The following is a 25,920-nucleotide window of genomic DNA, read 5'->3' on the forward strand; positions in this document are numbered from 1 at the left end:
TTATTTCCCTGTTGATTATATATATATATTTTTTACACCGGCTGGTGTTGGAGTACAGATAGTTGCCTCCTAACCCATACTGAGATCCCAATGCTTTTTGTGTCATCAAAATACTTTATTGTGACTTAAGGTGTTTATCTGTGTTGAATGATTACTGAACTGATTCATTTTACGAAAAATCTTTTTGTCCTGAAGGCTTGTGGGTGGCTTGTATCGACTTTGTGCTGTGTAGCTCTCTTCTCGTTCTTAGTAAAAAAAAAAAAAAAAGTCAGTATTTGAATCTAAACATTTCGTTCATAAACTCTCATCGTCACCTGTCTTGTGAAGATGAGTATTTTTTTTATACTTCTGTATTTTTTGTCATTAATGCGTGTAATTCTCAGACATGTTCATTTATGCTATATCTACATTGGAAAACTAAAATCTTATTAATGAGGACACTTTTGCGTTGTCGTGCCTCCACTGAAATTTAAAAGCCTTATTTAAAGGGGGTGCACCGATAAATTGGTCTGTCGATAAATTGGCCCAGACTTCCTTAATTTTGGGAGCTCTGCTGATCGTCCACCGATCTTATACATCTTAGCCGAGGTCTGAAAGTCAGCCACTGTCCCCTGTAGCTCTACCATGAGAGACGGCTGACTCACAGACCCGCCCAGCAGGTCACGTCTGTCCGTGAACGGTTAAAAAAAAAGTCTCCACACTGTTACCAACTTAGAAACTTTGTTGTTATATTTAGTAACTTTTCTGACAAAAGAATTGGCAGGTCTGGCTTTTCAAAGATCGGAGATCGACCGGAAAACCTCAATCGGTGCGCCCCTTCTTGTTATGTAGGTTCCTGTTGTTTGTAAATAGTGCTGTTTTATTGTCCTCTGTTTAGAGATGACAGCAGCATTTTTGATGGGTTAATGGAAGAAGATGAAAAGGACAAAGCCAAACGGTAATAACCTCTATCACACCAGGGTTTCCCCCAGTGTATTATAAGCCTGGTGGGCCGCCAGGCTATACTTGCCCACTCCCCTGGCAGGCTAAGCGTTGCTTGTTTTTTTTGCTGTGTTTTTTACGTAATTTTCTTTTAATAAGCTGGACTGCAAGCCTCTGTGCTGTGCTGAGCAATTCACTGGTAGAATCGTTCCTGAAAGATGGGTTTATAGTTGATGCATTGAACAGGGCAGGAAGCGAACCAATCACACCACTGGCGCCTCAGCGCATTGGGCATCTATCATGCTGCCGTCATTTGATCTCTGAAGTTTACCTTGGCACGGATCATGTGCGCCTTCTTTCACTCAAACTGGACACAGGCACACATGTATAAACATTTCTATCAACACCCTTTGAGGACTTGGGTTTTTTGGATAATTCTTCATCAAGGTATGAGTCAAGTCTAAAAACCACAGCATTAGCTCTGCTTAGCTCAATGAGAACTGCTAATATAACCGATAGCTGTGCTTATAGAGGTGCACGTTGAGCGTGCACTGTGCAGTGAGGATGATATATCTTTGTGAACAAAGAATTATGTGCGACATGTGCGTCTACCTCCCGACACGCTGCCCTGCGTGTGGCTCTGTGTCTGTGCTGATAAAGTTGTTGTATGTGTTCCTCGGTTGGCCGGCGCGTTAGTGCATGTCTTCTAATAACATAATTACCCAGCAATATTTTACATGTCCTATGAACTTAAAATTTTTTAATACAAAAACACGGTGGACCGCTTCGGCATCCCCACAATCGGGCTTAGCAAGTTTTCTGGGGGAAACCCTGGACTCATTATAGTTGCCTCAGCCTTCTGTTGGAGTGGCTGTGGAAAGGGGTCACCCTTTTTTTAAATTAATTAATTTATTTTAACAATAAAATTGCCATCATAATTTTGTACTTAAAAGCATAGCTGTTAAAGAAAAGAAACATAGCCAAGTACAGAGAACAATAAACATAAAGTGTTTTGCCAATTTTGCCAACCTGTCTCGAACATTATTAACATTTCATAAATACATCCGCATACTAAATACTGGAAGGGTATTGTCTGAAACAGTTTTGCTTGTGTAAAAATATTTTAGTTTAAAAAAAAAAATGACACCACGGAAATAGTGGTATAGCCCACACCTATCTTTGCTACATATGAGTAACAGAATAAAACATTTTTATGGTGATAGTTGTGACCAAATTAACCAGTTGTCAGTATAGCTTCAAAGAAAAATATTTTTAGTAGTAGTTGTTAGGGAGTTCATTTTGTCACTCTCATCAAAACACTCATGCTTCTTCTGATGTTAAATATCATCTTGTCTGAACACACAACGTAGCTTTTGTGTTTTTACATTTTAAAAAATCCTTCAAGTTGAGAAAAAATCTCTTTGACAAAACTGAATCAAGATCAGTGCTGTTAAGGAGAGATTAACTCTCTGAAAGACTAAAACAGATTATCTTTTTTAATAAGCGTTAAGGTCTATGCAAATGAACAATGTAGGAGTGTGACTTCTATTTATTTTGGACTGGGATTTTATGATAAATTATCTTAGACACACAGTTATTTAGTATATCGTACAGATCACAACTACGTAACCAGAGTTGACTTTTATTCTAAACAGCAGTCAAATGAATCCAAATGAATCGTCTCTCTCCTAATCCAACAGTGAGTCCCGTAACAAGTCCGAGAAGAAGCGCAGAGACCAGTTCAATGTCCTCATTAAGGAGCTGGGCACCATGTTGCCAGGAAACACCCGCAAGATGGACAAGTCCACTATTTTGCAGAAAAGCATCGACTTCCTGCACAAACACAAAGGTGAGAAACGGTGAGGGGAAGAAAAATAAAAAAAAACGGTTGAGCCGGGCGCTAAGTTTCATGGTTTTTGTCTCCTGAACAGAAATTGCTGCTCAGTCAGAATCAACAGAGATCAGACAAGACTGGAAGCCTCCGTTTCTTAGTAATGAAGAGTTCACTCAGCTGATGCTGGAGGTGAAGCTGATTTTTTTTTCTCTTTTTTTCCCTACTTGTTCAACTTTCCTTTCAATAAAAAAGGCATTTGTTAAATAAAGAAACACTTTATCCTCAAGGCCCTGGATGGGTTTTTCCTCGCCATAATGACCGACGGGAACATAATCTACGTTTCGGAGAACGTGACGTCTCTTCTCGAACACTTACCAGTGAGTTTCGCCTGTTTCGACATTCAAATAGCTTTTTAGCTGTTCACTTGATCACACTCGATTGCTTCGTCACACATTTTTATAAAGTCTCGTGTTGTGTGTTTCAGTCTGATCTTGTGGATCAGAACCTTTTAAACTTTCTGCCCTCGGGGGAGCACTCTGACGTGTACAAAGCTCTGTCCTCACATGTCACAGAGGGAGAGACTCTAACGCCAGAGTATCTGAAAAGTAAGCTTGCAGATTTAGCTTTCAGTATTCTTTATTTAACTTGGAAAAGTGTAGTTTTTAAAATATTGTTGTTGGGTTTTTTTTTCCCAGCAAAGAATCAGCTTGAGTTCTGTTGCCATATGCTTCGAGGGACAATTGATCCCAAGGAGCCCCCCGTGTATGAATTTGTCAAATTCATAGGAAACTTCAAATCTCTGAATAATGGTAAAACGCGTTGCTCACAGTCATTGTCTGTGTTTTTGTTTTTCTTCCAATTTAATTTTTCTTTTCTTTGAACTTTTCCTCCTTTTGTAAACAGTGCCTAACTGTAACAGAAACGGTTTTGACGGGGTGATCCAGCGATCGCTTCACTCTACGTTTGAGGACAGAGTGTGCCTGATTGCGACTGTAAGGCTGGCCAAGCCGCAGTTCCTCAAGGTGAGGATTGTTGTTGTTTCTTCTGCTTGACCCACATTCAGATTACTGCTTTAGTCACTGCAGGGAAATCCAGAAGAAGAAGAAGTCTGAGAAACACCGGTTTGATGTGTGTGATTTTATTGAGCATTTCTGTAGGGAACGGTTTAGCATCTGCCACGTAGGAAAACCGATGCTTTACTGCACCTTTGCTTAAGTCTTTTTAGTTTATGCTCATTCCTCTCTTGTTAAAATTACAACAAGCTCGTACATTTTTTAAAGGCTTTCTTCAATTTTTTTTAAACGACGTTTGAAAAACTACAATTATTCAGACTTTTAAAATGATTTCTTGTTGTGGTAACAACAGTTTTTACAGCTGGAGTTCTGCTTTTATAGCCGAGTAACAAAGACCACTGTTTTTGAAGGGTTCCACATTAGTTGTTTAACAATGTTTTGAAATCTCCTTTCACAGCTTGTCTATCTATGTATTTTTTACCTCCTGTCTATTTTGATGTGATGGAAACACAGCATGGGTGTATTTTTATTATTATTTCCACCATAAATGTACTTTAAAACTTGGATATCTTCTGACCTAGTTGTGCTTATGAAAGGCTCTAAATGCACTAATTTGTTCTCCACTCTAACAGGAGATGTGCACTGTTGAGGAGCCTAATGAGGAATTCACCTCCAGGCATAGCTTAGAGTGGAAATTTCTCTTCTTGGACCACAGGTATAAATATTTAAACTTTTTTTTAAAAAAAATTATGTTCTAACTAGTTTTAACTTAGTTTTTTTTTGTTTGTTTGTTTTTGTCATTGTTTATCACATGCATGAGGTACTTTTACACCCCTGCTTACAAACTTTGGCCTCCATCTTTTTATATATACAATGCACATGTTGTGTTTCCAGAGAATGCAATTAAATCTGTAAAAGAACAGCAGGGACAGCCTGATCTGCAATCAGTCATGAGTATTTTCCCAGAGTGACTCACGCAGCGCCAATGATGCACAAAAGCCTCACCGCAACTGCTCACAATTCAGGCTGTGTGACCTCATGCTGACTCCTCTTGGCCTGTTTCCCAAAAAATGAGCTTTATAATAAAGAAGAGCCTGTCCTTAAAAGCTGCTAGCATTATTTAAATCTGTCCTCCAATGTACAAAAACACATAACAGATGCCACACTCTCATCATTCATTCAGTTTAGAGATAAAATATAGGAGCCCTGTGGGGAAAACGCCATACAGCCAGGTGCTTCTCATTGAATGCACTTGATGAAATGATGATCAGTAAGTATGAACACTTTTGTAGAGGGTTTTTGGCAGTTTGCTGCTCGAAAGCATCTATGTTTGTCTTGACCCAATAATGTGGTTGAAAGATGCTTTTTGAACCAACTAAAGCCAACTTTTGCACATCAGAATTGTGCAAATGGCAAACATGCAGCAATGTTTTAAAGTTTATTTGAAGTAAATAAAAAAATAATAATACAGGCTGCAGTGAAAATTGACCATATACCTCATGCTATGTGAAAGATTAAAGCTGAGATAAAATTTTCACATAGTTGTTTGTAGTATCAACTTTCAAAGGAGGAAGAAATTATTTACAAAATACATAAATAAATGTTAAGTCAACCTAGTTATAGAAGTTGAGTTACAAATACATATTGCAGCAAAGTGACGTTTACCCAGTTCTACCTCACTATTGATGGATCTACAGCTCAACATTTGAGTTTAAATCAAGCTACAGTATTCAATTTAGTTTTCCGCTAAACTCGTTTTCTGTTTTACACACGTTGCCTTGGTCTATGAGAAATAAATGAGTAAAATGATTTGAAGGATAAACGTTTAAAATGGATGTCCTTACACTTAGGAGGAACGGTGGATTTGTGATATTTCATTATAGGGAATTTATTACTCGCTGGTTTGCTGTTAGACTTGTCAAAAGGTTCACAATACCTTAATTTTGTCTCACGGTTTCTCCATTTGGGCTTCTTTGTTTAGCAAATAATGACAGCCCCCTGATCTGTTGTGTGTTCTTGTAAAACCTTAAGTTAGTTTTGAATAATTTCACAGCTTCTTGAAGACCAAAATGAAATGCAACACTCTCTAGTGTACCTCAGTTTCCACAAACTTTTGTTGGTGTATAATCTGTGAATAATGACCTCTAGCTGACAATAGTGAGTTGTTGGACCGAGTGTTTAGTGTTGCTGTATTTAGGTTAAATTCCCACTAACACTTCTGCTGCGTTGGTTTGCCCAGAGCCCCGCCCATCATCGGGTACCTCCCATTCGAAGTCCTGGGTACCTCAGGTTACGACTACTACCATGTAGACGACCTGGAGACACTGGCCAAATGCCACGAACACTGTAAGCGCTCCACTGCATCCAATCACTGAAGTATCCTGATCACTTCCTGTCATCTCGGAGAACAAATTTCATCTCTTTGTTTCCGCTTAGTGATGCAATATGGGAAAGGCAAGTCGTGCTACTACAGGTTCCTCACCAAAGGGCAGCAGTGGATTTGGCTGCAGACCCACTACTACATCACATACCATCAGTGGAACTCCAGGCCTGAGTTTATCGTCTGCACACACACTGTTGTCAGGTATATATGTGTCAGTGCGTAATGGTTTATATATATGCATTAATATGCTTGTTATGGTGACTTGCAAGAGTAGCGCAGCTCAACCTTTATCCTGTTTTGTGAAATTATAATCAGGAATTTACTGTGTATTGTGTCCCTAATTGTCAAGTGGAATGGTTTTAAAAGTATTTTTACTTATAAAGTTAATTAGGCCTCGTCACCAGACTGTCTTGGGAAGGCAGCACATCTTCAGTCAGAGGCTTTGTCAGATTCAGTGCGGTACAGACTGCTGCAGGAGATCTCTCCTGCCAACAGCCATCACCATCTACAGTAACTCTTTGAAGAATCTAAATTAATGAGATACGACAACAATTAATTTCCCTCTGGGATTAATAATGTGTTTTTGAATTTGGAAAATTTTAACATTTTAACTGATCCACAGAAATAAAATTTTGGACTATTTATCCTCAAAAATCACCAAATTTGAAAATGGGTATGTCCATTTTTTTCTTCGTTGTTTATTTAACTAAGAAAGAATAATTACATTGGAAAATCTCAACAATGAGAAAATTGTTTTTTTAATAAAATAAGTGTAATTAGTTTATGTTGCTCCCAGTCACAACAAATAATGTTAAATGGCACTTTATAAAAACCCACAGATTAAATCTAAAACCACACAGTCAAAAATATTTTTGGTCTTGTTTCAAATATATTAGTAATAAAACAAAACTAACTTACAAATAACCTTTTAACAAGATGTAGGAGCTTATTTTAGGTCAATAATTCCTTAGTACTGATGGAAAAGTTCTAGTTCCACTGGCAGATAATTTCACTTACAACATGGGAAAAATGTCTTGCTAAAAGTGAAATAATCTGCAAATGGAACTTGTACTTTTTGTTAAACAATATTCCAGCAGAACAATGAGCCCAAATAACAACTTTTCAGATTTTTATTTGGGATGGAAAAAAGATAATATGCATCCTTTTTCTTTCCCCTCCACAATAATTCACTATTTTGTTTTGATTTGTCAAATAAAACAATAAAATTTGTGGTTGTAACGTGGCAAGAACTGAACAAATTGAGCATTTATGAATACCTTCATGGTTCAACCTACATATGGATTTCATCCAGCGCCTCTCCTCTGCAGCTACGCTGAAGTACGAGCAGAACAACGGCGAGAGCTCGGAATCGAAGACTGCCCCCCCGAGGTCGCAGCTGACAAGGTGAGACGTTTGCTCGACGTGTTTCTTCGTTATTCTTTAAATAATAAAAGTTGAGTATTTAACCTCTGGTGACGCCTTGGCTCGCCAGTCCCAGGATTCAGGCTCCGAATCGCAGCTCAACGCCTCCAGCCTGAAAGAAGCTCTGGAGCGTTTTAACCACAGCCGGACCCCGTCAGCCTCATCGCGCAGCTCGCGCAAATCCTCCCACACTGCCGTCTCTGACCCGGCCTGTAAGCTTTTTTTTTTTATCATCGATGAAGATACCCATGAGGGTCGTTTTCGGTTTTAATCTGATCATATTTCTTCCTCAGCTTCACAGATGAAGATGCAGGGAGACAGAAGTACACCAGGCCGACAGTCTGTCTCTGCCGTGGAAATGACATCGCAGCGGAGATCATCAGTCAGCAGTCAGGTCAGCAGGAAAGATAGTCAACACTTTGGTGTATGGGTTTGCTGTTAGCTTGACCTTACTCTGACCTGATTGCCAAGACTTTTATCTTTTCCAATTGTCTCGGGTCGTTTCTCCAGCAGTCGATGAGCTCCCAGAACACGGGCCAGAACGGGGCGCCTTCCATGACTTCACAGCAGTCTCAACAGCTGCCTCAGCAACAGCTTCAAAACAACCAAGTAAGGAACTTCACAGAACTGGAGCGCACCCTGCTGTTTATCTGATGAATATTCCTTCTGGTCCATCAGCGCTCTGTCAGCTTCTCACATTACAATTTGTTGCCAATGAAAAGTATGTGAATTATATGACTTAGTGCCTTGAAAAAGTCTTAATACTCATGGTAGGACTTTGTTAAGATTAGAAAGGGGCAGTATTATGTAAAAATTACTTTTTTGATATTTACATCATTAACATTTACAATGTTAATCCCTTGTCAAAAAACATACATGGATTCTGATTCTGTTTGAGAAATCCTTTAATCTCCCATGGCAACCATTCAGCTGTGCAAAACGCCAGAGTGGACCTAGCTCCGCCTTCGAGGCGCTGCTCTTAAGCTCCGACATCACAGAGCAGCTCTTCCTTCCTGCTTGCCCCACCCGGCTCCTTCAGACTAGCCCAGCAGCAATTAGCAAACATCGGGTGGATCTGCACATCTGCTGCGCTCATTATACCAGCGTCTTCTCTGAGCAACGCTGGTAAAAACATTAAAGGGTTAACGGAGGAGCGATGAGGTGATGACTTCCTGAAGGTGGAGTTTCAGAAAGAGCACGACTTTCTTAAAGAGACAGAGGCCCAAATTCAAGGCATCACATTATGAAATCAAATTTCTTCCAAGTCATATTTGATATGTGACCACAAACTTCCTGCGTCCCCAGTGGACAGTTAGCAGCGTGGTCTCTATACCATATTTACGTTGGTTTTCTCTCTGACAGTCGGTGCAGTACTCCAACCAGCTGGAAGCCATGCAGCACCTGAAGGACCAGCTGGAGAAGAAGACCAGGATAATCGAGGACAACATTCAGCGGCAGCTGGATGAGCTGCGGCAGATCCAGGTGGAGCTGGAGAGGGTCCACGGGCAGAGTCTGCAGGTGTTGCTCAGCTGCTGCTTTCAAGTTATATTAAATACGACGTTATTGTTTCCGTTTCTGTTGGGATGTATGGAATTATTGTTTCACTTTATTTTTACTTTGTGTGTGAGTTTGAAATGTTTTTGTCAGATGTTCCAACAGAAAGGGGATGAAGGACTGAACCTCAGCTCAGCTCATACGCCTCATGGCACTGCTGGCCAGCAGGGGGCGACAATGAGCATGCAAGGCCAGGTGGTCCCTCCAGCAGCTCTACAGAACAACATGCAACAGCAGCAGGCGGTTCAAACCCAAACCCAGTCCCAGCAGCAAACACTTCTGAGGGACCAGAGCACAGTGATGTCACAGGTCAGACACACTAAAATATTTTAATGATTAAATGTGTGTCAACCATAAGCTCTCATTTATTAAGGATTCAAGGTGTCTGCACATCCTTAGTTTTAAATGTGTATGTCTAAAATGCAAATTGTCTTAAAATTTTTTAAATTAGTTTTACAAAAATCCAAATTAGTGTTCAATTCTTTAGTTGCAGGTCTTAAATTTAGTCAGAACAGGAATTTTCTGTCAGGCAAAAGTTTTAGTTGCATGAAAACATCTTCATTGCAATTTCTGTGACAGGAGGCTTTTGAGGCTATCCGTAACTAACTGCTAATGTACCCTTACTAGCTAGCTAGCCTTAGTTGAATAGCTTTACTGGCTAGCCACCAAGGCTCTTTGTTTTTTTTCTTTGCTAACTAGCTAGCAGGGGTAGCTAGCTTTGTTTGCCTCTGTCATGGGTAAATGAAAACTTATCAGCAGTTGGCTGGATGATGTTTGTTTTTGACCCTGGCTGCCACCCCATACGAGAATAGGTGCAACAAAGCTTTTAAGCTAGGCACTATGGGGGTTAAAGCTGTGGAGAGCTACATGTAGTGTGAGATGCACAGAACTGGGTTCACAGTTTTTACTTGATTGTAATGCAGCAAGTTATCCAGAAATCCCCATATTTATACATTTTCTAATTGGTCTTAAATACTTTTTAAGTTGGCGTTAAAAAAGGTTTAAAAAGTCTTAAATTTGCAGATATCCTGTTGTTCTCTTTCCATGACTGTTGAAGAATTTTCCATCAACTTATTTCTACCTCATTACTTATTTTTTTTCCCCCCAGTCTCACCGCTCAACACTAACTCTGCAGCCTCAACAGAATCCTCTCTCCGGCTCCCTCTACAACACTATGATGATACCACAGCAGAGCCAAGCTAACATGGTTCAGATTTCCACAAGCCTGGCGCAAAATACCGGACCCAGCAACACTGCCGTGGCAACATTTGCACAGGATCGTTCTGCTCAGATAAGGTGCTTCTTCAGAGCTCAGTCGTCACGATCGTGTCTAGTTGCTGTGGTGACAGCCAAGGAGAGACATTCTGACCCCGTTTTCTCACCTCACAGGTTTCCTACAGCTCCTCAGCTGCTGACTAAGCTGGTCACAGGACAGATCCCAATGGGGGCGGTCATGGTCCCCACATCCATGTTCATGGGTCAGGTGGTGACGGCCTTTGCTCCCCAGCAGGGCCAGACTCAGACCATCAGCATTTCTCAGCAGCAGGAGCAGCAGCAGCAGATTCAGGTGCAGAACCAGGTTTCAGCGCTGCAGGCAGGTCAAGCTTCTCTGGCCACTCAGCAGCCACAGTTTCTGCAGGTACACACTGCAACACCACTGGAATCACTGGCAGCTTCACTTTCAGCGGCTAATTTCACATTTCAGCTTGGATGACATTAGCAAAGGGCTGCACCTATATTTCTGTTTTAAATTATCTCAGAAACTGAGACAAACTATTCATACCCCCAGAATGTTGTTCACATTTAGTCTTGTTTCAGTTACATACTTCACTTCAGCTTATTTTATTTGGGATTTTATATGACATACCAACAGAAAGCAGTTCATAATTTTTATTTTAACAGATTAAGATTTTTTTTATACCTAATTTGATTTCAGATTTTAATTGTTGTTATATAATGTCTTATTAAAAAAAAAGACATCACAAATGAGAGAAAATATTTTCATAAATTGGCTTTACTTCAATCATTCCTCCTGTGAGTTGACCAGAGTCCAAATAATTCAAACCTATAAAACACGCTTGTCAAACAAGATGGCGGCCGTAGGCGTGCCGACATCACTATGAACTATGGAAACAGAAGTTGTGTATTGTTACAAAAAAAAGTCCTGATTTTCAAAGAATTCAATTTCCAAAAACAAAAAAAACTGATTAAGCGAAGAAAATTTGATTAATCAATAAAATTGATGTTTTGCCCAATTTATTTATACACGTGTGTGTGTGTGGGGGGGGGGGGGGGGGGGTTGGGGGGGGTGTATGTACAGTATGTACTGTATGTAGGTAGGTAGTAATACAAGTTGAAATATTACAGATATTTCAACTTGTAAAATTTAAATATGGTTCAGTTGGTGAATTGTTTTTGCTAATTACGTGACTTCTGAAGGCAATTGGCTGCATTGGATTATGATTAGGGGTATCAGAATAAAGGGGACTGATAAACACAGCACTTTTAGAAAGTTTAAATAAAATGTAAAATTTCACTATCATTTGCTACTTTCTGTTTGTAAGAAAAAAAAAAGCCAAAACATCAAATTTTAGGGTTGTAAACTTCCCTAAACTTCAATATTTTGGAAATTGTATGCTTCATAGTTTCTCTATTCTGTAAAAGAGCAGTACTTTGATAAAAAAAACTCAAATTGAATGTAACATTGATGTCCATAAATGTACGTAAAATTCTATACAGAATCATATTAATGTCTGTGTGTATGAGAGCCATTTTAAGTTTTAAACTTCAATATTTTGAAGTTTAGGAACATTCTTAACACCGTCATTCTTTAAGGTGTAAGAATGATTTTGTTTCTTGCATTAAATATTGACTAAACGTTTCCTCTGTCTTACTGATCTAAACGTTGCGCTCCAGGCTCCTCGGCTCCTTCATGGAAATCAGTCGACCCAGCTAATCCTCCAGGCGGCGTTCCCTCTGCAGCAGCACAGCACCTTCTCTGCCGCAGCGCAACAGCAGCAGCATCAGCTGGCTGCTCACCGGTCAGACAGTCTGTCTGACCGCCCGTCCACTCAGCCTCAGTAGCTGACTGACGTAAGATCAGCCAAACTAAGACGCGCAGGTCTTTTGACACAAGTGTCATGTTAAGTTCTGCAGAAAACACAGACGAAGGTCCTGCCTCTGAAGCAGAGAAGAGACTGACAATGCAGCCTGGCTTCTCACAAGGATCTATTCTGCTTGTAAAAAAAGTAAATAAATAAACAACAAAGAAGAAAAACCTCCAAATGGGATGAGTTCAGCGGAGAACCAGGCCTGGACTCGCTACGACTAACTGGAGTTAAAGATTTTACCGTCGGCATCTTGAAACAGATCAGGCAGTTTGGATATATTGTATTTTTTTTTTTTTTTTTGTTGCTCTTTTTGTTTTTCTGTATAAAAATAATTATGGGTCAGAAAATATTTTTATGAATGTGGTGTAGATGGCAGTTTAACTGTACAGAATATCGTGTAATATATAAATGTAAATATACAGAAAAAGAAAGACCTAATATTTTATATGATGCATGAAATGCATAGTTGTTTTTTGCAGGTTTGAATATACAGGTTTTTTTCCCCCCAGGAAGTCTAAGACAAAAAAAAAAAAAAGCTCTTACATGCTCAGTGGCTGATGTTTCCCAACTTGCTCTCTCCCGCGGGGACGTTTGTGCGTCTGCATAGCAGACGATGCCGATGCTGTTTGGATTTTGTTTCTGTTTTTTAATTATTTTTTTGTTTTCAATCTTTGACCTTTATTTTCCACACAGTTTACTTCTCAACCGTCTGAGTCACATTTCTGTCTGTTTTTTGTTTTGTTTTTTCTTTTAATGTTGTGTTAAACATCCAAACAGTGAAGACTGCAAATTTGTGAGCTGTTGCTCATGAAATGGAAACTACCTACTACCACAATGAAGCTAAATGAAAGCAGCAGTGAGATTTGTCCTCATTCATATCTTTATTTATTTGTCTCGCCTGTTTTCTGAAGATCTTTCAATCTCCCATCTCGGGCTGTGTAATTCTTCAACATGTTCTGTTCTACATTTCTTAAAAAGTCTATATATCTATAAAAAACAATATATATATATATATATATAGAGAATATCTAAAAGGGAAATCTGCCTTGTGATCTTTGTTCATTATTTTTACAAATACCGTGGGGATGTTTCATTTCAGCAGGCAGCTGCTCTGTGGAGAAATGGACGGATCCGATTTTAAATGGAAATTCAATCCGACAATTCTTGATATATCTGTCAGGTTTACATCATTCCTGTCAAAAATCAGGCCTTCAAAGAAAATAAAGCCAACATTTCTTTTAACAGCTGGTGTGAGACATGACTTTTCCGACCATGCAACATTAGCCTCAACGTTTTGGGTTGGAACGGATTTGAAACTTGCCTTGGCACACACACACACGGAAACACTCACCAGAACATAAAAATCACAAATTATCCATTTATGTGCTTAACCTCTAACTTGCCCCCGTCCTTTTTGCGCTGCAGTTTTCCGGAGGCAGCCAAGCATTTTAACTTTATCCACATTGCTCCCCCCTCCCACCCAACTGTCAAATTTTCTTCTTTACACAACAAACACAAAGACCCACTTCTGCTTTATCGTTGGCATCGGTGTCTTTTCCCCAGGATATCGTGGTTTCGTTGGCAGTGTGGCCAGCGTTTGGAACACGTTCAGCTCGGTGCGAGTCGTCATCAGGCCGGAGAAGACATGAGGACTCGACTCACGCTGCAGGGACGGATCAAACTCCCTCGCTGACTCCTCCTGGGTTCCCGGAATCGCTCTGACTGTGTTGGCCTGATCCCGACAGCCTCCTCACCATCTGATCTTATTCACTAGCAGATGGTGGGAAACTCACGGCTCTGCGGCCTCTTCTGCCATGCGGAGGCAAGTGGCTACAAAGTGCTTAACCTCTCTTCCAACATTTCATTTGGAGCCACAAAGCATCTCCTGAAGTCCTACTGTATAGGTTAAAATGCCAAAAGTAATTTTGCTGGTTCAACTTTACACAGATTTGAACATAAGTAAGAGCTATTTTCCTACCGTAGGACTTAGTTTCAACCATTCTTCAACAACTGTATGCGTGAGGTCAGACACCGATGTTGGCTGTGAACATTTAGCTCGGTTCAGTCGAGTTGAGCTCAGAAGTTCACACCCGTTTTACAAAGTGTTGCTTTATAGTTCATTTATGTTTATCAGGACTCATTACGTTACTAAAAGAAGACAAATGTACTGCTTGTCTGTGTTTTCCTAGCAGGACGAGCTTTCCAAAAAGCAACAGTTGAAAGATAAAATACAAATGCATGCCACACTTTTCAGTTTTGTTTTTTGTAGAAATCATAGAACTGTGTACGTGTCCAGTTACAGACTACTTAGTTCGGGTCCATCACATCAAATCCCGACAATAGAGATTCAGATTTGTGATTGCGATGTGACAAAAGGGCAGGAGTATTTTTCAAGGCACTGAAAGACCTTGTGGCTCATCAATTCTTTATTCCCCTGAATTTTCCTCAGATTTAAAGTATCACAATTAAATTGCATAACCTGTTTGTTTCTGTCTACATTCAAGAGGCCAACATTAGTACAAAACTGAATTTGTAAGCAACCATTTTCACAACTCCCCATTTTACCAGTTGCTTACCAGTCTACTATGATACAAAAAATATTTTGTCTTTTTGTTTTTAACACAAAAAAGATTACTTACGGCAAACAACTTTCTACTGGGACACTACTGCCACCTGCTGTTCATCATGGGGTTTAACAACCTTCACTGAGGCGGTTTTAGATTCGTTTTTCAAACCTCTTAATAGACAAAAAGAAAAATCTAACGTAGTATTACGTTTTATCTCTTTTTCTTTTAATTATATTGAATAATTCTGTCTGAAATATAACAGTAAAACCAGATCATCAATCTGTATATAGTCTTTTAATTAGCTGCCTGCAACTGGTGACTTTCATATCTTTATTTTCTAAAAACACTTAATCTGTTTTATATTATATCCACAGAGAGCGATCACTTGTGTCCTTTCATTTGCTCTCCAACAACAGAAACAAAACTGTACAATATCTAATTTAGAAAAGCGAAAAGATTAGGAACTAAAAAAATACATTTTTTAAAAAATAAATTATTTGTAATAAACTAGCAAATAAATCTTTATAAAAAAAAAAAAGAACAGCCACTCAGTAATGCTTTAGCAGCTCTGACTGGCACAAGTGGGTGAAAAAAAGAACCATCTTCTCCTGGAAAAAAAAAAGATGGCTGATATCTAAAAGGCTGGAACTCTAGAATTGGTTAAAGTGTGCGTTTCATCAGAGAAAAGCATTTATAGACATATTTGTGTATATTTTTTATTCTTGGTCTCAATCTGAAATATTGTTGAATGGATACTATTATAAGCAAAGCTAGTAGTCAAGCTGACCAGTGGACAGATCATTGTAATGAAAGTCACACACTTTCCTATAACTCTACTGCACAGGTGTCAAACTCCGGTCCTGGAGGGCCACTGCCCTGCAACTTTTAGATGTGCCTCTGCTGCACCACACCTGAATAGAATAATTAGGTCATTAAGGTTCTGGAGAACTGATCTACACAAGGAGGAGGTAATTAAGCCATTTCATTCCAGTGTTTTGTACCTGTGGCCCTTGAGGACTGGAGTTCGACGCTCCTGCTCTACTGGAACACAAAGTATCCCATCAATGTGACAACAAAGGTTGGATGGGAAATGTAACAAGTCTTTGAGTCGAGGTTTCAGCCGTGATGTTCTGAGCACCACATAAACCTATAATTGATTTGTAATGAAGTTATGTAAACGTAAGAATATTAGAAATTTTAAACTACATTACCCTCGTTTCTTTCAGGACTCGGGATCATGAGGTTAAATGATACAAACTCAACCTAGCAACAATTGGACAATGACATTTGTATTCAGCATAAGGACGGAGGTGAGCATTATTGCACCATTTATATGCATTGTGTGTGTTGTGTATATGTTAAAATAAGTATTGGCCCTATCAAAGCCTTGAAGGACACCATTGTGAAGTTTTGCGATTTTTTTTTCCGAGATTGTTTTGCCACCCAGAAATGAGACGATACACTTTTTGTTAATTCTAAGTTTATAGACATTTCATCAAATCAAACAACTGAAGTGTTTCACAGCTGGGTTGAAGTCTGTCAAATATTGACAGCACAACTTAAACCCGCTCAGTTAAACAGGAAAAAAAAGAAAAAGAAAAAAACATTGCACCCCACATAAAGAAATTTCTCCCACTTTGTGTACAGACCACACAACTAAAGTAAATGAAGCTAAATAAATACACAACTTTAAATAAAAAGGGTAAAACTACATTGTATTGATGCAGCAACACCTTAGTGTTGAGCTTCATATGATTTGTAGGTGTCTAAGATGTAGTGAGTCGCTGATTCTTTTCCTGATGCGTTTGTTTTTCTCCTCCGTTACACTGATTCCATGACACGATAAATGCCGACTGGCCATTCTTCAGCATGAACAACTCATTCTGTTCATCTCCACTGGGAACTATTCAGAAAAAATGTACCTTTAAGAGTCAGTGAAGCTTTGTTTTGTTTAGAAATAAAACCAGACATGTAAAAAAAAAAAACGTACAAAAACTGTGCTTAGACGATAGAGGTATTAAAGTGGTTTGGGTCGGTCTCTCTATGCAGTACAAGGGGAAATACTGACTGTATGAATTAAAACATCTTAAACTGGAGCAGGAAAAAACATCTTGGTGGAAGTCAAAAATAAAACAAGTTAGAATAAAAATAGAAGAACTAAACATTTAAAAGCAACCAAACTATTTCTCCAACAAATTCATGTTTTTTTTGCACAACATTGTACAGTAACGCTCTGATATCTAGATGAGAACCACTGACCCCGATACTCCACCACTTTTTATTTTTACTGATCAAAGTAAAGGAGGTCCACTAGGTTGGTACTGTACTGTACCATGCAAACTGAAAGCTGAGTGACTACAATGGGCCTGCAAAGTGGAGAAAAGTACTGCATGTCAGGTTCAGTTTGACACACAGGTGTGTATAGTTAAGAGGTCCGCTGTCAGGTCAAGTGTAGGGTTTCTTCAACGCTCCTTCAGATGTGAATAAAGCTCTTAAGATTGAGCAACTACAGTTCCCCTTCAGGCTGCAGCCGCAGTAACTCAATGATTCTGTTGTACCAAATGAAACGTTAAAATGGTTCCTGTTCTGAGATTAAGCCGAAGCTCTTCGATGAAAGGTAGAATGTCTCGTTGAGAGAGAGCAGCTGCTCTTCCCCGGCGCTGTGGTGTGTACGTGTTTGAACTTGTGGAGGAATGCACTCCTCGTTTCGTAATTCACCCGAGCCACAAACAGAAGCGGAACAAATGCTTTTCTAGGAAAAGCCGGTTGTACGAGGTGCTTTTTCCGTTTCTATTAGGAAAGTCCGCTTGTCTACTGTTATACGACTCCTGGACGTCTACGACGGAAATAACCTCAAAGATCAACATGGACAAAAAGCTGCTGGGACTCAAGAGATAGACGCCAAATACTGAATCCAAATTAAAGTCTCTTTCCAGCAAGTTGGCCATATCTTACACATATTTACAGAATGAACAGTTTCCCTTTTGTGCACCAATTACAATCCAGTTTCTGGCTTGATGAAAAGGGCAGATAAGGCGAATGCCAGAAATACAATCCCTCCGATGATGGTAACTGTGGAAACAAAAAGACAGTTTCAGGCCGACAGAGTTTTAAAAATAGAATTCAACGATGAATTGAAACTCTACACCATGAGATTTCTTTTTGTTTTTTTTAATGGGCGTTGGTTCTCATTCACTTCTGAAAATCTAGAGTTGGATGTGTCAAAAAGCTGAAGCGATGCGATGTAGTCCTTTTAAATTGATTCAGATAAGTGAGGAAATTGGACACAAACAATTTCTGAGCATTTTTTTAAAAATAATAATAAATTGATTCCTCACAGCCTTTGAGACATTTACCACTGGATTAAAGTAACACAAAACATCTCACCTGTCCTCACAGAAATCTTCTGAGCAATCATTCGTCCTCCAATCACAGCCAGTCCTGTACACAAACAGTGGCCGATTGTCCCACCTACTGCAACTCCAAATGGATCCTAGCAATTAAGCATAAAAAAAAAAAAAAAAAAAGAATAAAAAATGAAATCAGGAATAAACAAAGCAGTAATCGGTCGCCTAGTGCAGCGTAACAAACCTCTCTGGCAGCTAGAATGATGGTGGTCAGCTGTGAGCGGTCCCCCCACTCTGCCAGGAAGGTGAGGGTGAAGGCTTGGATGAAGATCGGCGAGATCAGTTTGTGCCACTTCGACTGAGGTATGGTGGGTCCTGCTCCCGCCTCCACGTCTGGAGAGCCGTTGGCCAGCTTGGAGCGCTGGAGCTGCAGATGGAAATAAAGAAATTAGAGAACACAGCAAAAAAATAAATAAAAAATTACATTTAGTTCCCATTTTTGGAGCATGTGAACACTGTTGTTGCTCCACATCTCCACTGTAGTCAATAGTAAAGTTCTGGTTTCCTCTGCTGCCTGAGCTGAAATCGATCGGCGCACCGATCTTTATGAAATGCAAAGCTACGATCTTCTAAATTAAGGTTGAGACACAAAGGAGCGAACAAGGCACTTTTCCGGGGAACATAATTTTCGACAGAATGTGGATAATTCAGGAAAAATTTGCATGCTCTTTGAATAGGCAAATTCGACCCACTTCCTCGTCTTTCTTCTTGATCTCTGCTTGCACCTCCTCCAGCTCTTCCTGCCCTTCGTCTGGACTCATTTTCAGCCCCTCTCTCAACATGCGCACCCCAAAGATGGCAAACAGTGCAGTGGACACGTAGTAGGTGTAGATTCGAGGGATGATTGTGGTGGCGTAGCCGAACAATACTGAAGAGAGCAGGAAGGAGGAGTTTTATTACATTTCAGGAAGCAATGAAATAGTTGTCCAGGTGGGGGGGGGAGAAAGAGAGGTTGATGCAAACCTGACAGACAAGTCATAAAACCCAGAGCCAGCATTGCCCCTGCCAGCACGGTGAGGCGGTTGTAACGCATGGCCATGATGGCTGCGATGAAAAACGTCTTGTCTCCCAACTCTGAGACGATGATGACGGATAAAGAGGCCACGAAGGCGTGGATGAAACCCAGGTTTCCTTTGCTGGAGCCAGTCTCAGTAACCATCGGCCCCACTGGATGGGGACTGGTGGCTTTCTGTGAAACACAAACAGCAGCCAAGTTACAGCGCTTATAGAAAAACATCCAAACCAGGTCACATGACAACATGAATGGGGAAACTGGCGAAACTGGCGGTACCGGTGGAAGTATATTAAACCGACCATAAACCCAGTTTATCAGCACTTTGACAGCTTTGTTGACATAAAATCAGTCAAAAACTACATCAAATTGGTCACTCCGGAAACATAAGACCCGGAAAACGCTGGTGTTTATTGGTTAGCACGCGCTAACTCATACGCGCTAGCTTGTTTAGCGAAGCTCTCCGCCGACCACGACAAAAATGTCTAGCTGGGCATGATAATGTACATTTCTACCTCATTTTGCGTCTGTTCCTGCACTGCTTTCTGCTCCTCCTGAATGGCAGCAACTCCGATCGACAGCAACAACACGGCGGCGAGCGAGAACAGCAGACTTCTGTTAGCTCCTCCAGCTCCCCTTCCCAACAACACAGGCATTATTGCTACCGGAAGCGACCCAACACGAGCTGTAAGACTGTCTTCTACCCCGAAATTCACTTCATTTTGCCCTGAACAAAACTGGCAAACTTCATTTTTTACAAACTATTCAGGTTGACGGACTACCCGGTGTTACACGTCACGATGAGACCAACTGGGCCAACTCAAGAGGGAAGTTGTAATGTCGCTCCAGCGTTGAGTTAACAAAGCCGACACCTGATTGGACAGCGAAGGATAATGACGCTCTACGTAATGTGATGACGACCCGAGTGGAGAGTTCGGTGATTGGACAGTTTCATTGTCGGCATTAGCTCAAAGTTAAGGGAATTTGTCGTGGAAATTTAGTGAAGCAAAGTTCAAATAAAAGCTAGGTATTAATTAGTGTCGTCTGGCTAACAATATTAGTAACAAAGTCCATACTCTACATACGAGCCCACTACATTGAACGAGAAGTAACCCTGCCACATGCAAATCTTTAGCACACTTTACGGTCAGCGTGACCCAGGACTGTTTGTGGTCTCTTTCATAACACTTACTTCTCTGCACAGTTCTTTTTTCAAGATGGCCCGTTCAGTCTGGTGGAAGTTTGAACAGTCCAGTGATATCCAATAATGGTACTTCGTGCATAATTTAGCCTGAACGTGAATGTCTTCTTTGAAAAAAGAAACCAGACCAGTCTCTAAAAGTCCCTGCCTTTCTGTGTAACACTCAAAGTGTGTTACTATTAAAAACACTCACACCTTGCTAATGCTAAATAATGTTTTTTTTATTTACCAACTGTAACATTTAAATCATTGATCAGTGTAGCAAATTAAATTATGTGTTAAGTTTTGATAAAATGCATTGAAGTCACTTCAGTAGTTTAAAGTCTGAGCTGAAAAACTGTTAATCGAGTCAGTTGGGAGGGATGTGGCTACTTCTATATCTTTAGCTAGATAGGAGAAAGATAAACCAGTTACAACGAGAGGACAGGACAGGTCTTTTTTTTTTTTTTAGTTCTGGGCAGGCAGTCTGACAATATCATTGATGTTTACCGGCACCAGTGACATTCTCAGTAGTTTTAATCACCTGCTGAACAGCCTTGCTGTCCGAAACAGGCCTCGTCTTGACAGCTTCTGGTATCTTAGGTTAGAATAAAAAACGAAAACTTTCAATTTGTTACACTTTAGCTGCAATAATGGAAACAAGCGTATGAAAATTTGCCCTACATCTCAGTAAAAAATAAAGGAAAGAAAAGCGGTACTGGAAAAAGTATGTTTGACTTACTTAATTTGACATTTTTTCTTACAGTTTCCGTTACTTATATTTGTAGTACAGAAGACTGAGGGAAGAAAAGCAATTCTAGTAATCTTAAATTATATCAATGTTTATTTGATAGCACTTTATTTGAAGGGGTGTGCATAAGACTGACATAGCACCTGTCATGAACATGAAGGCGTCTTCATGAATGTTTATGACTGGTGCCATGAAGTGGCATTCTATAAATGATAAACTTAATTATAAACTATTAATTCAAAGTTGCATTAAAAGTGTCAACTTTGCATTATTCTGCGAATAATGACATTTCAATGCAAAGTTGCTTTAAAACTTGCTCTAAAAGTCAATTAAAACTGTCCGCTTTGCATTAAAAGTTTCATTATTTACCAATAAAATAGTACCGGAACAATATTCAAAGCATATCATCAGTGGTTTCCAATGAATATCTACAAATTGTTAATGGACAGTTGGATTGCTGAATATTGCAGTGAAATATCCTTTTGATAACTGTTTTGCTATAAAAGGCCCTGATTGTAGGTACTGTCAGATTTGTAGGCAAAAGACTCCCATGCAATTCTAAATACTTTCATCGCCACAGTAAAAAAAACAATAATCTGATCAAATTTGAAGTCCACATGGCCCACCCTTTATGAATGCAAAGACTCCTGTGAGAGTCCGATGCTTTAGTCTGAGAATGATCAAAACCACCATGACTGCATAAATGTTTGTCCATTGACATGCGATCCGGAGAGCTCCGTTTACTCACCGGTTGCACATGAACGCCGGGCGAAAATGACCCCGCTGCTCTCTGCAGTAGGTGTTATTTTCAGAGTGTGAAGACAGAGTTAGCATTCAATAGCCTTCAGAAAATACCTTTGTTGTATTCTTTAACGTGCATTTTCTAAAATCACTCTTATTTAAAAAGTTCTTTCTTTGTTCGACCTGAAATGTAAAATTCCACCTCATCAATATGCATAAACGGCACTCTTGAAATTCTCTTATGGCGTTTGGTATTTTTTGTGGCACCAAGAGATTATTAGTGGCCTCCAACTGGACAGCCAACCTGGACAAAACTTTCTGGAAGCGCTTCAGAATAAACAAACTTATTTACCCTCAGTGCCGAAGCAACAACAGCCAGCTTCAAACTTCACAAGCATCTTCTTTGTTTGTGGTGTATTGTAGTGCCTACAGTACTGTGACATTTCGGGTCATTTATTTTTTTAAGCAATCAAACCATTCTAATGTCTTCTAAAAACTATTTTGCAAACTTTCATCGGTATTTCTAGTGATCAGCTCTGTACCACTGTCCAGGCTGGTGCAAAAAAAAAATTCACAATTGTCGCCCCTAAAACTGGGATCCCAGCACATCAGCTAGATTCCAAACCCCATGCTTCTATACATGTATGAGAGGAATTTTTTTTTTTTATCCTGTCATTTTAATATTTTACCATTTTGGGTGTTTTATTATTTTAATGCAAAACACTTTACATCAAAGCAATTGTTTTACATCTTTATAAATAAGTTTTAACTTCAACTACAATAATATGAAATGTTGTAACAAGTAAACCCATGTTGGCGTAACATAAAAAAAATTCATGTGTTCATGTATGTCATGTATAAAACAAGATCGGACAGTAATAACAACACTGATTTAAGGTCCATTGTTTGCATCTTGTATCAGAATCTTCTGCCTATTTGCAGTTGCAGAGAGCTCAGAGCACAAAAGGTATAAAAGCTCTTCTGTGCTTTGGGTACGACTCGTACTTGCTGACGTAGAGGTCGTGACAAAGCTGTCCAGCCAGTGCCTGGTTGAAGAGCACGTAAAGGACCACCAGCCACCAGGTGAAAGAGAACCCGCCGAGAGCGAAGCCCAGCGAGACGTAAATGAGCAGTTCGGCGAAGTAATGTGGACAGGAAACCAGCTCGAACCAGCCCCCTTCTGGCACCCGGTGAGCCAGAGTCTCCACTCTTCCTAAAAGGAGAAGCAAACAGGTCAAAGAATGCATTTAGGTTTTTCTCAGCAGTTGCAGCAGAACACGTGTTCTCATTTGTATTAGTAATGGTGGCTGCGTTGCTCTTTTTGCTGCTCTCTACACTTCTTTGTGACAACTAAGACGTGTTATCTATTTCAACTTCAATACTTTTGTCTTTTTTAAAATTATTACACTTACTTTGCCCTTTCATCCAATTTTATTTCGAATTTTTCATCTTAATATCAATATCTTAATACATATTTTGATTGGGGTTTTTTTTTGCCACACTTAAATCATTAATAACCTTGCCCTCTGCCAAAGTTTCTTTTTCTCAGCTCTACAGTATGCTGTGTCTATTTGTCTAAATGTTATTGTAGTTTTATTGACTTAGATCAGCATTTTCTGGTGATTTTTCTGATTCTGAGCCTTCGATGTAAACCGTCAGAGTAATTGAACCTTTAAAAGTGTGTCACGTACGCCCTTTACAAACTGATCCTACTATCTCTAAGAAATCCACTATTCTGTAAAGTATCAAGGCAGCAATTTTTGTGATACAGCATGAAGTGAAAATGTGTACCTCACTATTCTTTGTTCAAATAAACCTATTTTAATAAGTTAAAAACATACTTTGCAATGAACACCTTGTGTAATGAAGGCTTGAGAACACTTGATTGCTGTTCTGATTTAAGTTTTAATTTAACCATATGCGTTTTGTTTTTGTCATGTCTTAAATTAGAGACGGAATATCTTCAATCTGTGCTTTTTGCGGTCAGTGTTTTGCAGAATTCAACTTTGTACAATGTCTTTGTAATAAATCTAATGATTGAAGTAAACTAACCTGAATTTGATGAATACTATCTAATTAAAATGTATGGCAATAGAGTGATTTAAAAAATTAAATAAATAAGAGTTTCCTGACAATGTCAGTTATTTAAAAAAACCAAAAAACTAAATCGACCAAAATTGAAATAGGCAGGTCAGGCTTTTTAAAGATTAGTGTTGAGTCAAAAATGTGCAACCAGTGCACCGCAAGTGAGAAACTTACCTATTCTTTTAAGATAAGGGTACTTTGAAGCATGTCTGTTAGTAGATCGACCGCAACGAATCGACTAATTTTAGCTTATTTTACTTATGCTACTCCAAAAAGTGCAAAATGACAAGAAAAAACCCCAATATTTACTGTACTACATACTTGAAAACCAGTACTTTAGCAGGTGTGTATATTAAAGGTTTGCTGTACTCTAGAAAACTAAATAATAAATGTCATAGATAGCAACAGTTATAATAACCATATTATTTTAGTAGCAGTAATATCTGTTTGTTTCCTCTTTCATAAAATTATTTGAATTATATTTCACAAAAAAATATTATATTATGTTTCTCTCCTCAAGGTTATTAAAATGTTAGTCTCATGTTATGCCTGTGTGTGATTGTGTTTCACCGACACCTAAAGTTTCATCAGTCTGTCTAGTAGTTGGTGGAGTTAAATTAAACTCCGTCGCTCACAGACTGACCTGACTTTCCTTTGCGTAGCCCAGCCAGCAGGACTATAGACTGATGCTGCAGGAGAGAGGCCGCGATGAAGAGAGCAAATCCGGCCGCACGAATCCAATCCGAGCGAGAGAGGAGAGTCCCAGGACCTAAACAAGCAGCATAAGCATTTGCATCACCATAGCAGAACGGCACATGGCAGGATTAGTAGAGAATCTAACCTTTTGCCGTGCGATCCGAGGAAAGCACAGTCAATCCCAGCACAATGTAATACCCCAGGCCAAACAAATACTGCACCAGATGCATGGCCCCATCAGAAAACACGCTGACAAACAGACACTCCAGCAGCCTCCTGAGGGAGTGGACACACAGCAGCAGCTGCACCAGGACCGTGGACAGCTGCGGGGCTGCAGAGAGGAGACCCACCACCCCCATCAGCGAGGATCGGACAGGAAATGAAAACTCCTAATAGAGAAGAGCTAGTTTACCTTGGCCAAAAGAACTGGGTACACCAGTTAAAATCTCCAACATCCCAGTCAGCCACGATGGGTATGACTGCAGCTGGTAGATGAAGTTGAAAGACAACAGCAGAAGGAAAATATTCCAGCAAATAGAGATGGCATAAAAGTGCCAAAACCACCTGTATGAACAGAACAGGCGTAGGTAGCGGTTTCACTCAGCTAGTGGTATCTCAACCCAAACATTTATAGTAAATAAAAAATTAACACACTTTTTCTAAATTAAAAAATATATATATATTTTATTACATAACTTGTTACCGTTTCGGGACGTCAAACACTCGCAACCATTGTGCTCGGTGCAGCTTCTGTTTGGTTTTTCCGTAGCGAATCAGATCCTGAAACAATGTGAACAGACTGGACTTCCGGTACTCTCCCGGCAGCTGGGCTGAGGCTTTGTGAACGATAAAAGCTACAAGGAAACACAGAGCCAGAAAGAACCAGCAAGTATCTATCAGACTGAGGCTGAGGGAGGTCCAAGTCATGTTAGAGCTCAGCTGATCGTGGACAATGTTTTTGTGCAGCGCAGAAAATCACTCCCGGAAAACGTTGACCGTGCTAATGGTTCCGCTGTCACACAAAAATTCCGAGGTTGTGACTCCAGAGGGCGCCCTCAACCGTTCACGTTCTTGGTTCTTGGTCATCGTTCTGTCTGTGTTGACCATATGGTGAACTTTTTGATATTTTGTCACGTTACATCCTCAAATCTCCGTGTATTAAATTGGAAGTGAATGTACAAATGAGTACAAGTATGTGAAGTGGACAGAAAATGATACAGATAAAAAAAAAAAAGGTATTTGTG

General features: G+C 39.7%; 3 protein-coding genes across 7 annotated transcripts in view; 1 reads left to right on the forward strand and 2 right to left on the reverse strand.

Moving 5' to 3' along the window:
• clocka (clock circadian regulator a) overlaps positions 1–13,479 on the forward strand; it is a 32,320-nt gene extending 18,841 nt beyond the window's left edge. Inside the window, exons 4-22 of one of the 5 annotated variants that reach the window (XM_032572486.1) lie at positions 878–937; positions 2,622–2,770; positions 2,853–2,944; positions 3,043–3,132; positions 3,240–3,360; positions 3,451–3,564; positions 3,659–3,777; positions 4,401–4,483; positions 6,008–6,114; positions 6,205–6,352; positions 7,480–7,555; positions 7,644–7,785; positions 7,867–7,967; positions 8,084–8,182; positions 8,936–9,091; positions 9,221–9,436; positions 10,236–10,423; positions 10,517–10,766; positions 12,044–13,479. In XM_032572486.1, the coding sequence (XP_032428377.1) occupies positions 878–937; positions 2,622–2,770; positions 2,853–2,944; positions 3,043–3,132; positions 3,240–3,360; positions 3,451–3,564; positions 3,659–3,777; positions 4,401–4,483; positions 6,008–6,114; positions 6,205–6,352; positions 7,480–7,555; positions 7,644–7,785; positions 7,867–7,967; positions 8,084–8,182; positions 8,936–9,091; positions 9,221–9,436; positions 10,236–10,423; positions 10,517–10,766; positions 12,044–12,211 (2,479 nt within the window). In that variant the 3' untranslated portion in view covers positions 12,212–13,479. The remainder of the gene's footprint in view (positions 1–877; positions 938–2,621; positions 2,771–2,852; positions 2,945–3,042; positions 3,133–3,239; positions 3,361–3,450; positions 3,565–3,658; positions 3,778–4,400; positions 4,484–6,007; positions 6,115–6,204; positions 6,353–7,479; positions 7,556–7,643; positions 7,786–7,866; positions 7,968–8,083; positions 8,183–8,935; positions 9,092–9,220; positions 9,437–10,235; positions 10,424–10,516; positions 10,767–12,043) is intronic. The other 4 variants (XM_032572489.1, XM_032572487.1, XM_032572485.1 and 1 more) reach the window with 4 other exon arrangements.
• Positions 13,480–16,267: 2,788 nt separating this feature from the next.
• On the reverse strand, positions 16,268–20,441 carry tmem165 (transmembrane protein 165). Its single transcript, XM_032572345.1, has 6 exons — positions 19,739–20,441; positions 19,175–19,400; positions 18,904–19,079; positions 18,396–18,578; positions 18,192–18,297; positions 16,268–17,876 (listed from the first exon to the last, which is right to left on the reverse strand). The coding sequence occupies exons 1-6, from the start codon at positions 19,877–19,879 to the stop codon at positions 17,800–17,802; spliced, it is 909 nt and encodes a 302-aa protein (XP_032428236.1). The 5' UTR covers positions 19,880–20,441; the 3' UTR covers positions 16,268–17,799.
• Positions 20,442–22,578: 2,137 nt separating this feature from the next.
• On the reverse strand, positions 22,579–25,655 carry srd5a3 (steroid 5 alpha-reductase 3). Its single transcript, XM_032572343.1, has 5 exons — positions 25,380–25,655; positions 25,089–25,240; positions 24,822–25,007; positions 24,624–24,749; positions 22,579–23,108 (listed from the first exon to the last, which is right to left on the reverse strand). The coding sequence occupies exons 1-5, from the start codon at positions 25,601–25,603 to the stop codon at positions 22,849–22,851; spliced, it is 948 nt and encodes a 315-aa protein (XP_032428234.1). The 5' UTR covers positions 25,604–25,655; the 3' UTR covers positions 22,579–22,848.
• Positions 25,656–25,920: the final 265 nt, after the last annotated feature.

This window comes from Xiphophorus hellerii, chromosome 9 (genome assembly GCF_003331165.1).
Source record: "Xiphophorus hellerii strain 12219 chromosome 9, Xiphophorus_hellerii-4.1, whole genome shotgun sequence".
Taxonomy (NCBI): Eukaryota; Metazoa; Chordata; class Actinopteri; order Cyprinodontiformes; family Poeciliidae; genus Xiphophorus; species Xiphophorus hellerii.

Excerpts from the sequence above, each read along its gene's own strand:
- tmem165 (XM_032572345.1), bottom strand. The coding sequence starts at position 19,879 with ATGCCTGTGTTGTTGGGAAGGGGAGCTGGAGGAGCTAACAGAAGTCTG. Across the intron at positions 19,080-19,174 it reads TTTTATGACTTGTCTGTCAG|TATTGTTCGGCTACGCCACC; the intron begins GTTTGCATCAAC and ends TGCTCTCTTCAG. Across the intron at positions 18,579-18,903 it reads TCAAGAAGAAAGACGAGGAA|CTCCAGCGCTCCAAGCTGGC; the intron begins GTGGGTCGAATT and ends TTCCATCTGCAG.
- srd5a3 (XM_032572343.1), bottom strand. The coding sequence starts at position 25,603 with ATGACTTGGACCTCCCTCAGCCTCAGTCTGATAGATACTTGCTGGTTC. Across the intron at positions 25,241-25,379 it reads GTGTTTGACGTCCCGAAACG|GTGGTTTTGGCACTTTTATG; the intron begins GTAACAAGTTAT and ends CTGTTCATACAG. Across the intron at positions 24,750-24,821 it reads CTCGGATCGCACGGCAAAAG|GTCCTGGGACTCTCCTCTCT; the intron begins GTTAGATTCTCT and ends CTGCTTGTTTAG.